This window comes from Metopolophium dirhodum, chromosome 6 (genome assembly GCF_019925205.1).
Source record: "Metopolophium dirhodum isolate CAU chromosome 6, ASM1992520v1, whole genome shotgun sequence".
NCBI lineage: Eukaryota > Metazoa > Arthropoda > Insecta > Hemiptera > Aphididae > Metopolophium > Metopolophium dirhodum.
Genome location: NC_083565.1, coordinates 35,531,470 through 35,545,318, shown reverse-complemented (window position 1 = coordinate 35,545,318; position 13,849 = coordinate 35,531,470). Strand labels below are relative to the sequence as shown.

Below are 13,849 nucleotides of genomic sequence, written 5' to 3'. Positions count from 1 at the left end.
CCAAAAATTGAATTTTAGATTTATAGTTTTTTAAATATGACTTGAAATCCTAACTTCTTCAATATTGATCGTATCGACTTGAAGTCTTCAAGATACAACGCACAGAAGCTTCGAGATCAAATCTATGTATTAATGTATAGTTAAAAGTCGCGTGTCGATCTTAAGGTTGACAAATTGACAAAACAACATTTCCCTCCAAATTTATTTTTGAATAATTCAAATTATGAACACTTAATCTACCTTCATAATAGGTAATAGAGTTAAAAAACTTTTACTATCTGGGAAATAATCAAGAGACTCATATGCTTTGATTCTTGAAAATTTCAAGACGATATGACCAATATTAAAGGTTTTAAATTGTTTGATATTATGTTTTTCAAATTCGTATTATATTGAAAACCTACATCATTCAATATAAGTCGCCTATCGTTATGAAACCTTCGACGATCGAAGCAGAAGAGTACGTAGATAATCTTCCATTTGGTAAAAGTTGTTAAACTCAATTATTAAGGGGGTACGTTACATGTTCAAAATTTGAACTATTCAAAAAAAAAATTGGCGGGAAATTTTGTTTTGCCAATTTCTCAAACTTTAATACGAGACGCGGCTTTTTTAATAACAGAAATTTGATCTAGAGATGTCACTGCATTGAACCTAAAAGATTTCAAGACGATACAAGTATACAACCCATATTTAAGGAGCTAGTATTTCAAAATATACATACAATTTTGTGTTATTAGGTCAAATATAATATGTATTAGAGTGAATTGACCTATTATTTTATAGGTTTTAATATAATATTCTTATATGTCTATCGATTTACATAAATAAATAATGAGCTACACGCTTACTAAAATAAGTGTGAAAAAAAAGTTCAAAATAATTATTACTTAAAACGTTATATAGACGTATACCATAAGGGAACGTCTGGTTATACAAATAATCACATATTGCGTTTTTCAACATTTTTCTACTACGATAACGGGCGAAATAATGGTCGTACGTACTTTAACCATAGAGCCTTTTTGAATCTACGTACACCAAAATACCAGAATCTTGAGTTTCATAGTGATCAAACGAAAACCCAAAATCCAAAATGCACGTAACTACGTAATTTTCTCATTACAAAAAACACTCAAAAAATCATAACTCCCGAACCGAAAGTCAGATAACCTCAATATTGGTACCCATCGATACGTCGCAAAGTCCTCTATAACGTCCAACTACAAAAAACGGTTCGCCGTGCCCAAAATCTAAGTGTTCGTACCGAAAACCCCGATAAACGCAAATTTAAAAATTTCGAAGCCCTAAAAGACGGAGAAAAACGGCTCCTATGGTCTCGACTCAAGACACCGAATTTGATCACCAACTTCCAAACTTTAGGAATCTCGAGTTTCAGAAACGTCGTACAAAAACTAAACCTTTTCCAAAATACACCTAGGGGGGGGGGATTCGAGGACCCCCGATTCCGGGAGTACGTTTTAGAAGGGCCTAAACCGAAAGTTTGGTAACTTAAATGTATAATATTATCTTATGTGAACGTCATCTACAACTTATAGATTTATTGAACTTTAAAAACTATTACATATTTATACATTAGTTGGTAATTACGCCAGCAACATGCAAATTTCTATGTCAGTAGTTTTCTTAGAAGTAGTTACCTATTCATATAATCACAGCGATAGTAAAATTAATCTATTTAAGAGTGTTAAACATGAACAATTGTTTATATAATTGATGAACTTTAAATTTCAATCATCAAAGTTTATGATGTATACGTCTCGAAAATGATTATAACTAATTGTATTTTGTTATAATATTATAATATATTGATGTTCAACAATAAGGTGAATGTTAAATACATCATCATCATCATAGATCATGTTAAAAATATTTTTAAGTACGGTCTGCAAATGAGTGTGGTAGTAGTGTAGTGGTATTAGTAATCTATGCATAATAACCCGTCTAAAAACACAAATATTACAAATTTGATACAATCAGAATTAAATTAAAAGTGTAAAATTAAATGTTATACCCAAAACACTTATTATAAGATGTTACAACTAATAGGTATTTTTTTTTTTTTTTTATAATTTATTTACAATAAGGTACTCCTAGCTTTCGCTATCTATACCTAGAAATGAAGAAAGGTTATACATTTTGGCGTGGTAACGCAATAATTAAATTATTACATTTTAAGTTAGGTGATAACAATTAATTGGTATTAGGTAGGTACTAATGGTCGGTTGTATACATCTTAAACAATTATTATATTTAAATATATGCTTTTTATAACTTTTTATTTTTAAGTGGTAGTTAGGTTTTAAGATATTTTAAATTATGATTTTTGTATTTGTATGTTGGAAACGCTGTTATTTAATTTTTAAATATTTTTTATGCGGGAAATTTGTCTGTTATCAAAATCTGTAAATCTGTTCTATGCACAACCGTGGTATATAGATTAAATAAAATATAATTATTATCAAAAAATATAATAATTATCATTAAGTGGAACAGTAAAACCCCACAAACAAAAATATAATTTTATAGTATAATTTTTAGAAATTCAATGTTGGCAACACATTTTATGCCGCCGTCTTTCGATCCGGGTCCTTATCATTTTTCGGACAACTGCCCCCGACCCAGTATAGGTATAATTGCGGCTTCGGTAATGGAACGCTGTCGTGGATACGTCGTATTGCCATAGTATTATCCATAGACGTAATATTAAGTTAGTTATGATAGTATTATCTGTGCTCTTATTTGTTATCAATATTGTTATCATAAAAAAATTGTTATCATTCGTGCAGTCTTCATGGCGATGCACATTGTACACCAAAATTCAAAATATTGAGTTGTGGCTCCATCCACTGTGAATATGATCCACAGGTATATTATGTATATAATATATCTGTGATATTATGATCTAAGATCGCCTCCAGTCTCGCTACGTCGTACTCCCGGCCAAGTTAGGTTAGGGTCCTGGAATGGTATTTCGTCATGCTCCGTCACGAACCGCTTCGTCTTAAATATTGTTTGCGTTCACCGTACTTTGTAAACGATTATGTTAAACCCTTTTTGTGTTTTTACTAACGCTCGTAGTATGCACGCGTAGCAAACATTTCTGTGAGTCACTTCAAATAAAACAATATTACTACTTTGTCGGCAATTCAGCCGTTTTGGCTTTCGTCGTTGTTTCAATGTTCCTAACCACAAACAGCCAAACCTTTCCACCTTCGTCGTCGGCGGAATAGCATAGACTTATAAGGATAGAAACTAGTTTATACTAGTATAATAAACTTATCTACGATAGTTACGTACAGACCACAGATTTCTATATGGTGTAGTATAGAAGTCAGCGGTACCGACTCATATCCAAGTCCAACTCCGATACCAGATTTAATAGCCTACGACAAATAACATTTTTTTAAAACGTAAATATGGTGTATAAATGTGTGGTTCCAAATTGTGGTGTAATTTATGCAAATGCATCAAAAATTAAATTTTATCGGTAAGGTTTAACATTTAAAAATCATTGAGTGTATTGTGTGTAAGACTAAATAATATCTTTGATGTATGTATTATAGATTTCCAACCGATGAAGTTTTAAAAAGTAAATGGATGAAAAGTTGTTCAATTACAAAACATCTTGTATCTTACAAAGTGTGTGATAATCACTTTTTACCAGAAGATATTAAAGATAATGGTCGCCTAATGCCCTCTGCTGTCCCTAGTTTACATCTAGGTGTAAATGTCGATCCAAATTCAGAAAATTCAAGCCAAACGTATGTAGAATTTTATGTCTGTACACCTACCTTTTTATATAGATTTATAGTTATCTTATTGTTAATTATTATACACTCATGTTTAGTGATATCAGTACAAATAGTAATTCCAAACCGAATGGAGCTGACTCACTTCAAAGATCCGATGAAGTTTTAAAAAGTAAATGGATGAAAAGTTGTTCAAATACAAAACATCTTGTATCTTACAAAGTGTGTGATAATAACTTTTTACCAGAAGATATTAAAGATAATGGTCGCCTAATGCTCTTTGCTGTCCCTAGTATACAACTAGGTGTAAATGTCGATCCAAATTCAGAAAATTCAAGCCAAACGTATGTAGAATTTTATGTCTATACACCTACCTTTTTATATAGATTTATAGTTACCTTATTGTAAATTATTATACACTCATGTTTAGTGATATCAATACAAATAACAATTCCAAACCGAATGGAGCTGACTCACTTCAAAGATCCGATGAAGTTTTAAAAAGTAAATGGATGAAAAGTCGTTCAAATACAAAACATCTTGTATCTTACAAAGTGTGTGATAATCACTTTTTACCAGAAGATATTAAAGATAATGGTCGCCTAATGTCCTTTGCTGTCCCTAGTATACAACCTGGTGTAAATCTCGATCCAAATTCAGAAAATTCAAGCCAAACGTATGTAGAATTTTATGTCTATACACCTACCTTTTTATATAGATTTATAGTTACCTTATTGTAAATTATTATACACTCATGTTTAGTGATATCAGTACAAATAGTAATTCCAAACCGAATGGAGCTGACTCACTTCAAAGATCCGATGAAGTTTTAAAAAGTAAATGGATGAAAAGTTGTTCAAATACAAAACATCTTGTATCTTACAAAGTGTGTGATAATAACTTTTTACCAGAAGATATTAAAGATAATGGTCGCCTAATGCTCTTTGCTGTCCCTAGTATACAACTAGGTGTAAATCTCGATCCAAATTCAGAAAATTCAAGCCAAACGTATGTAGAATTTTATGTCTATACACCTACCTTTTTATATAGATTTATAGTTATCTTATTGTAAATTATTATACACTCATGTTTAGTGATATCAGTACAAATAGTAATTCCAAACCGAATGGAGCTGACTCACCTCAAAGATCTGATACCTCTACTAGTTTGATCACTAAGTACATACACCGTAACTACTAACAAATATATATTTTTTTAAATACGTTTTGTATACTATGTATTGCAGTATATCACCAACTCAAACATCAAAAAAAGGAAAATTTTCTCTAAAGTATCCTAGGTATTTTAATGATTTAACCGTTGAACATTTTTCTACACCAATTAGAGCTGAAATATATCTAGCATTTGCCAAACAAAAGCACAATGACGTCAGAAAGAAATTGAAAAAGGTTCAACAACAAAACCGAAGATTGGCAGAAAAATTAAAATGTATCAATATTTCAAAACAAAAGGATTCAAACCATTTGACAGAAAATGCTTCTCAATTGATGCAAGTAAATCACTTTGTACTTACTACTTAGTATACGATCTATGGTCCGATCCATGAATATATTATTATCTATGTTGATAATGGTAAGACGGCTATCTAGTATAGTTGTATTTATGTGGGTTTACATATGAAACTTTAAAGTTTTAGTTATGATTCCAAATTTTACCAACTTCAAATTTTATTTAAAATCAATGTTAAATTAATTATAATTTAAAGTTTTGAGGACGCTACACATGCATGCGTGTCTCCAAACACTTATTGTAGAAAAACGTACATTCTGAATAATCCATTCGACTATATTATTTAACATTTTCAAATGCTCATAACTCGCTTTAAAATCAAAATATAAAAAAAAAACCTATGAAATGCACTATATAATATTATTCTTACTTGAAAATTTGATAATAAGACAATTCACTCTAATATTAAGCATATCAGAGTTAAATTGATTATTCATTTTGCTCTATTTTGCTATGTTATGCATTTGTAAGATGGAGACAACATAATATGTTATGTATCACGGCCGAGATCACAGCTAATATAATAAATGGTCGAAGTATTGTATCATGAAGGGGGGCCGTTTTGAAGACCATGACATAATATTAGACCTCTGTAATATCACTATAATTATTCATAATTAATTAATGTATGGTTTAATATTAACTTAATATTTTATTAATTTTATATTTGGTTTAAGATAAACCAAATACTGGTTATCAAGCAAGGTAAATATTTGTGGTTTATTGTGCGCCATAAATGTGTCATGTCACAAACTATTATGGTTAGGAATATATTATATAGTATATTATAGTATTATCATTATATACTTTTATAAATTTGTTAATTTATGATATAGATGCCAAGTTTCTAAGTGACTAAAAAAAAGGACCATATCATTGCATTTCTTCAAGGTAATGATCATTTTTAATATTAACATTTCATTATTTTTTAACTTGATAATTTTTTTTAATTTTATCTAAAATATAATAATAACATGAATGGGGGTCTATTTGTCTATATAAATAAGTTTGGTATTATTATGTTAATGTTTCATTAAGTATAATATTATAATGTACACGTTATTATTAATTATATTATATGTTTATATTTTACAGCTATTCTTACACAATGTTCTTCAGATATTTCCCCACAAGTGATATCAAGACAACATGAAAATTTAATCCTACCAGTTCAATTTATCAGGTGTTCCGGCTCTATTAGAGAAATATTCAATATTACATATGAATATTATTAAAGGATAAGAATTTAATTTTTATTACATTTAAATAATTCTAATTTTTTTTTGACATTTACCTAACTTAAAATAGTACATTTTTTTCACAAACATGTATGTAAAAACTATGTGAAGAATTCAATATTTTTATTTTAATATAATTTTTATTTTTCTGGCTTTTAATGCTGCAAACTCTTGTGTTACTTCTTCCAAGTACAATTTGTTTGATACGTCCTTTTCAATTGAAAAAGTTGCCAAACTAAACAAATTTGGCATATTTAGAACCACAAGTAGTTTTTATAATCTTAGATTAAATACCTGTAACTATAAATTGATTAAAAAAATTAACTTTAAAGTACATTTCTGGATCAATTATAGGGTTGTCTCGAGATTCGTAAGCAAAGAGAGTCGCCTTACGTCTCAATCTTTGTAAACTATCAAATTTGTCATCAATTCAAACTTTTTTAGCAACTTCTTTTGCTGAGTTTAATGTTTATTTTAGGTTAATGTTTTCGCGTTAACTTAGGGAGCAACATATTATCCTAAACACTAGGACCTGTCTACCACCAAGGAAATGCCGCCTTTTACATACTGCGCCCCTTGTTAATATAACTTTTTTTCGACTCATACCTACGATGTTTACAATATTAAACTACTTATTTAAATTCATAATTCAATAATAATAATATATTATATGTAAATTAAATTAGGTTTTACATTGTTAAATACTATTTTATGAATAAATTAAAATTAAGTAAGGAGTCTTTATTAAATCACAATAATTATTAAATATAGACTAGCAATATATTTCCTGTATTTTATAATTCAAAATACAGCAGTTTTCTTTCCTTTTCTATTATGTGTTTTTCTTATATTTTTTTTTTTTTGTAAACACTGCTCGGCTGTTAAAAGATTGTTATTAAGAACACAGATTTATTGAATTTAAATTTAACAAAGATAGGAAAAGTTTTTTAAAATATCCTTAGGTTTTTAAGAAAATTAACAACATTTTTGACTTTAGGCAAGCTCTTATTTTTAACTATATTGATTGCTTAATGGTCTGAATCTACCTAACTTGTAATGTTGCTAATGAACTTATTTTAATTGTATGTTATACAATATACAATATGAAATATTGTTTATTCAAAAATAAGAATAGGTACTGGTACAGTGGTACATAATTCCAAGTTTTTTATGTTTTAGAAAATTCAATGGGAATAGGTACCAGTGATAACCGACAAATGCTGGTTGAACAATCGTAATAGGGTATCTGAATTTTCAAGTTGAATGAAATGTAGAACAAAATATGATCACAATATAATGTCTATGTTAAATATTTAATAAATATAAATAATGGCACCAAATACACAATAAAGGCAGTGGCGTCATTTGGGGGACCTTAAGTCAGCCCATTTACCGTGTAACTTTAAATGCTTATAAAAAAAAATTGTGTCTATGTATTTTTAATATTTTTCAACTGCTACTGTAACAATAAATTTTCAAGCTTTTTTAACCAACAAATAAAGTTTTATGTCATTCATAGAAAAAATACTAATAAAATTGGAAACTGAAAATGTTCCTAAACAGTTCATAACAAATCAAAATATTTTTAAAATTTTATCGTGTATAGAAATTGCAAGTATAAACAACCAGTGAAAATTGCATGTATATACGTTCATTTGTTTTAAAATTACACCAAAAACCAAAAACGATACAAATAAAATCAATACATTCATCGTTCCACTCAGAATCTAAAATTTGAGTTCATTTAAATTCAGCACTTAAAAATTTTAATGTTCAGTCCCACTTTTATTTTTGGGACATGGGTGACGACTATAAAGGTGTATTTTTGAAATTACGTTTTTTGTGATCCGTAGTTTGCATATCATAAGTCTAGATTGAGTTTATTGATCAAAACACGTTAAGTAAGGTGTCTAATTATTTTTATTTTTGTATTTTACGTGTGAAATTATTATTTATGATTTTCTTTTTAATATGAAACTTGCAAATTCCGTTTCAATGCCTTCGATTAACCCGATTTATTAAAATCTTTTTCTATTTGATGAACAATGCAAAACGACACAAAATTCCGTTACAACAACATGCGATATGCCAATGTATCATGTATGTAATAGGTACTATAGGTATTATATTGTGTAACAATTATAATTTATTCATATGTTTCATACGTAGGTATTGTTTCATCGTGCCAATGAATCTGTACTATTGTTCGTGTCAAAGTACCTAATTACCTATACGTAGGTATTTAATACGATATATTATTGTATAATGTATAGTCTTTTTTTTCACGAATTAATGCGGAAACCAAATATACGTGATACCATTGATTATAAATACTAGTATTTATAATCAATGGTGATACCATCACGACAATAGGCATGACTCGAGTGGGATCCGTTTTTTCCGATTCATTATTCAATAGCATTATTCGCACTAACTATTAATTATTATTTGTTAACAAAGATAATTTCCCAGCTTATCATATATATATTTTCATATTACCTATCATATAAAAATAAATATTAATACGATTACAAATTTACAAGTCTATTATGGCGTGTGTCTGCCGTCTGCCATGTGTCCACCCAGCACCCTATCGTTTGAATATTTTTTTATATTTTCCCTTTTCCAGTTTTTCATTATTATTAGTGTTCATTAGTGGCAGACAGCTCTGAGGAAAGGGCCATAGGGGATGGAGTTTCTTTGCTAGTTTCTCTCTAATTTTTTTAGAGCATCACTTCAAATAATTTTCATCTGCAGTAGCGTACACAGAGTTTTAGTTAGGTTAGGGTTTTTACCTGAGTAAATAATATACATTATTTTTTTTGAAAGTTTGAAAATTTGGGCTTGGCCGGTTCCGCCAAAAGTGTATCTTTCTCTTTTCCACCAAATCAAAAAAGTTAGTCTAGTATTTGAATAATATTTAAATATTATATATTATACAATATACATGGCAGTCATATTATAATATATTATAAATTATAATTTTATTTTTATTTCACATACATGTCAGTCATATTATAATTTACATTAAAAATTAAAATTATTTTGTTTCTTATCACTATAAAAAGGTGTTATACCTAATATATGTATTTTATAAATCAAATTAAAATTATGTTTTTATTTATATTTCACATACATGCGTCAGTCATATATTTTATAACTACATAATATTCTTATACCTTACTTAGTTGTATGATATTTCTTTTACGAAGTCATATCTTTAAGAACTTAAAGAAAAAAAAATATAAATATTGACATTAAATTAAAATAGTCACACTACCAGTCAAGATCTCCATTTGTATACTGACTTGTAAATTGTTCATTTCGAAATAATCCCGATAATCAGTGATAAATTTATCATTAGGTTTAAATTACGGTACGTTATATATATAATTATAGTACAAACTTTTTAATACTAGTAAGAAAAACTGTTATTATGAATCCTGTATTTAATTTACAAAATAATTTTAATTTTATATGTAAATTATAATATGACTGACATACATATTATATATATAATATTTAAATACTAAACTGACTTTTTTGATTTGGCAGAAAAGTGAATTGGGGGAAAGGGAAACTACACTTTTGGCGGAAACGGTTAACTCCCGAAAATTTAATGCAAGGTTCTTAATATATTGTTACAATCACATTTGAAAATATTAAAAATACATAGTCACAGTTTTTTTTTTATAAGCATTTAAAGTTCAAATCTTGACAAAACACGTGAAAATCACGAAAATGTGCAAATTATTTTGTGTTAGAAATTCATAAAATGTTTTCTTTTTAAATATAAAGATTTGAAAATGTAGGTAATATATACAAGATTCCTCATAAGTTTGTCTACCTTTGTCAAAACAAAAAGTCTACAAGAAAGTCAAATTTAATTTTTATGAGTGTTTAAAGTTCATATTTTTACAAGATTAGATATTCACTCGATTTCTCATGTGGCGATTTTTGTTATTTTGTTGTAATTCAAAAACAAATAATTGTAGATACATGAAAATTTCACTGAATTTTCTATACACCATAAAATATTGAAAATATTTTGACTCGTCTAGAGCTGTTTACGGACAATTTTAAATTTAAATTTTATTAGTTTTTTTTCTATAAATATCAATAAAATTGTATTTGTTGGGCCAAAAAGCGTGAAAATTTAATACAAGGCTCCTCATACATTTTTATAATATTAGCTTAAAAATACATTGGCAAGATTTTTTTTTATAACGTTTTGAAATTCAAATGTTGACATAATTAATTATCAAATTATTGACTATTTACAAATTATTTTGTTGTTAAAAATGTATAAAATGTTCAACTTTTATAGCTAAGGATTGAAAATGTAAAACAAGGTTGCACGTATATAAGTAGTTAATTCTGTAACCATAAAATCTAAAAAATATACATAAACATAGCTTTTTTGTATAGTTATTTTAAGTTAAAATTTGTACGAAATCACATATTAAATAACCGAGAATAATGATTTTAGTTATTTTTTTTGTAATTTTATAGTATTCATTTAACTTACCGACTACCGTATTAATAATAACAATATTAAATATCCTCGGCTGACAAACCGTCTCCGCTCAGAATCATTTTTCGTATACAATGATATTATGTCATTGAATTCAATTTTAACACCATATTCATTTAAGTCACCCACTTGTAACCTACTGTACATCAGAGTGACTTACACTTACCCACTGGTGCAACTAGGGAAATTTTTTGGGGGGGCTAAAATTGTATCAGCAGCACAAACCTTGACAATTAATATTTTAAACTAAAATATGATTAAAAAACTGGGGGCTATACGAATAAAACATTTTTGCGTAATGTTCATTGAAAATAAATTGTTTTAATAACTCTTTTTTATCTGTTATAGTTTATTTATTCATAATGTATGTATTAATGAAAAACGGGCTTGCGCAAATAGGATATTCTGTGCACCTATGATTGAAGAACACCGCAGTTACAGTATGAATTATATAATTGTATCATATTAATTACATTTTCTCTAGTTAGGCTGTGTATGAGGAATGTTTAATTTGGTATTAATTAGTTAATCAGTGACGTTTGTTTTTCTGTGCAATGAACACTTTTCTGGATAACATAAATTTTGGATACTTAAATACATATATTGTGTATATACATATATTATACAAATCGAATTGAAATCAATTCTTAGTGTACCCTATAAGAGAAAGTGTAAGGTGGATATTATTTAAAGTATTCATGATAATTATATTATTGTGTAATAAATACTAATCATTATAATATTAAGCATTTACACTTTTAAAAATACTGTAATGTACCTACCTACCTACCTAATCTAAATTATAGATAATTAGGATTACGAGACAATGCTTATGGGTGCAACATATTTAGAATTTTGACTAACTATATATAACAGCTGCAGTTCTCAAACTTTTTATAATATCCGTTTATCTCCTACACAGCTTGAACATTTTCATGGACTACTTGACCAAATAACTCTTTTTTTTTTTTGATCATCAAAAATGTATAATATATACTTCATTTTACATGTATGGAATTTTATTTTATTAGGAACTACAAAATAATGATAATATAAACACGCTGAGTGCACACAAAGAAAATTAATTATGTAAAAATGTACAACTATTATTCATCTTATTATTTATATCAAATAAGTAAACCAAATAATATTTAATGTGAACAACGAATAATGATATCCATTCCATTTTTTTCATAAAGTGATATTTTCTTAACGCACCATCTATGGCCTATATGGGCTATGAGCTTTCCGAGTACCTACCTACTTTTAGTTTTAAAAATTGTTCTTTAGGCACGCTAAAATTGTCATTCATCCCACTGTGGGCCATAGAGTAATAATATTTATCGATTTATCCTTTATTACTATTTTTCTCTCTTATATTATTATTACGTTGTTTTAATATTTATAATTATTATAATATATTATTATGTATACATATTATCGACGGTATGTCAAGACTAATATTTTGGAGTCCATCGGTTCAATGCAAACCATAAATATTATAAAATTATTGTAATCGTTTTAATGTCTTTATGTGAATTTTTAATTTTTTTAGATTGAGTTTTGTTTTATATGGCCGCGGCGAGTAGGCAATTTCTCTTAGTTCTAGACTTCTAGTCTATTTTTTCAACATTTTAAAATGCATTATTATGTCGTAATTTTATAATTATAATCAGTCTTCTTAAGAGTACTTTTCAAATGTATTCAGAATACGTACCTATTTAAATACTTGTTATAATTTGTATTTAAAATACGTATTCAAATACTTTCTTTTAAAAGTATTAAAAATTGAAAATACTTACACAAATATTTTTTTTTAAGTTCAATAAATTAATTATTTATAGTCAATAATTCAATCAATTCAATAACAAGTCGACTAACCACTACTATCCACGCCATGAAGTACTATTATTAATTAGTTTTTTTTTAATCGAGCCAACCAAACCCTCTTATGTAGGTATCCCTCCATCTATTGTGCTTAATTTAAAAATATTTTATACAGATTGTTTAAATTAAAATAAAAAAAAATTTAATAACATTAATACCAATATCTTACATTCAAATTATAAACTACTACCACAGTACCACCCATTAAATAAGAAGAAATACTATATTTTAAAGATTCAAGATAAATGCCAATCCAACCAGTGATGATCAGTTTCTTGTAGGTAATAGGTATGCAATGGTATAATATGGGAGTGAGGAGCCGATGGTTTCAGTGTTTAGTCAATGCTTGTATTTTGGCGAAACCTTATTTATAAATTATCAGAAGTTAGAAACATTTTAAAATAATATTTTAGAAACAAAATTTAAAATAGTACATTCCGAAATATTAGTAATTGGAATTTGAGTAGACCACGAGAATTAAAAAAAGTATTTATAATAGTATTCTAGAGAAAAATACAAATAAAAAGTATTTTCTGAGTATTTAAATACAAGTATTCGAATACTTAACAAGACTGTATTTAGGTATTTTATTAATATCATCATATGATTTATGATTTACCTATAGGGTAGTTTTATCAATTTATTTTTGAACAATCAGGCCATCCGCCATTCGACAACAACACTTTATTATACGTAAACCAGCCAAGCGGTCGATGGATAATATCATATATTATATAGGTAGGAATTTGCAGTATTAAATACCGTAATATATTATTACTATTATAGTATTATCATCATCATTATCGTTATAATTATATTATATACATATAGTCTGCGTATATAATATAGGGACGACAAGTGTCTATATACGGTTGTTACTTTGATAA

General features: G+C 27.6%; 1 protein-coding gene across 2 annotated transcripts; it reads left to right on the top strand.

Annotated features, from left to right (window-relative positions):
• Positions 1 to 2,794: 2,794 nt before the first annotated feature.
• Positions 2,795 to 8,090, top strand: LOC132947339 (uncharacterized). 2 transcript variants are annotated; one of them, XM_061017604.1, is made up of 9 exons: positions 2,795 to 3,511; positions 3,588 to 3,785; positions 3,872 to 4,117; positions 4,204 to 4,449; positions 4,536 to 4,781; positions 4,868 to 4,951; positions 5,020 to 5,283; positions 6,140 to 6,194; positions 6,399 to 8,090. In XM_061017604.1, the coding sequence occupies exons 1-8, from the start codon at positions 3,441 to 3,443 to the stop codon at positions 6,156 to 6,158; spliced, it is 1,374 nt and encodes a 457-aa protein (XP_060873587.1). In that variant the 5' UTR covers positions 2,795 to 3,440; the 3' UTR covers positions 6,159 to 6,194; positions 6,399 to 8,090. The 2 variants fall into 2 exon arrangements, with proteins under 2 accessions (XP_060873587.1, XP_060873586.1); XM_061017603.1 differs by having other exon boundaries at positions 2,797 to 3,511; positions 5,020 to 5,287; positions 6,399 to 8,083.
• Positions 8,091 to 13,849: the final 5,759 nt, after the last annotated feature.

Coding starts and splice junctions, on each gene's coding strand:
- LOC132947339 (XM_061017604.1), top strand. CDS start 3,441: ATGGTGTATAAATGTGTGGTTCCAAATTGTGGTGTAATTTATGCAAAT. Junction 3,512..3,587: donor TCAAAAATTAAATTTTATCG/GTAAGGTTTAAC, acceptor TATGTATTATAG/ATTTCCAACCGATGAAGTTT. Junction 4,952..5,019: donor TCTACTAGTTTGATCACTAA/GTACATACACCG, acceptor TATGTATTGCAG/TATATCACCAACTCAAACAT.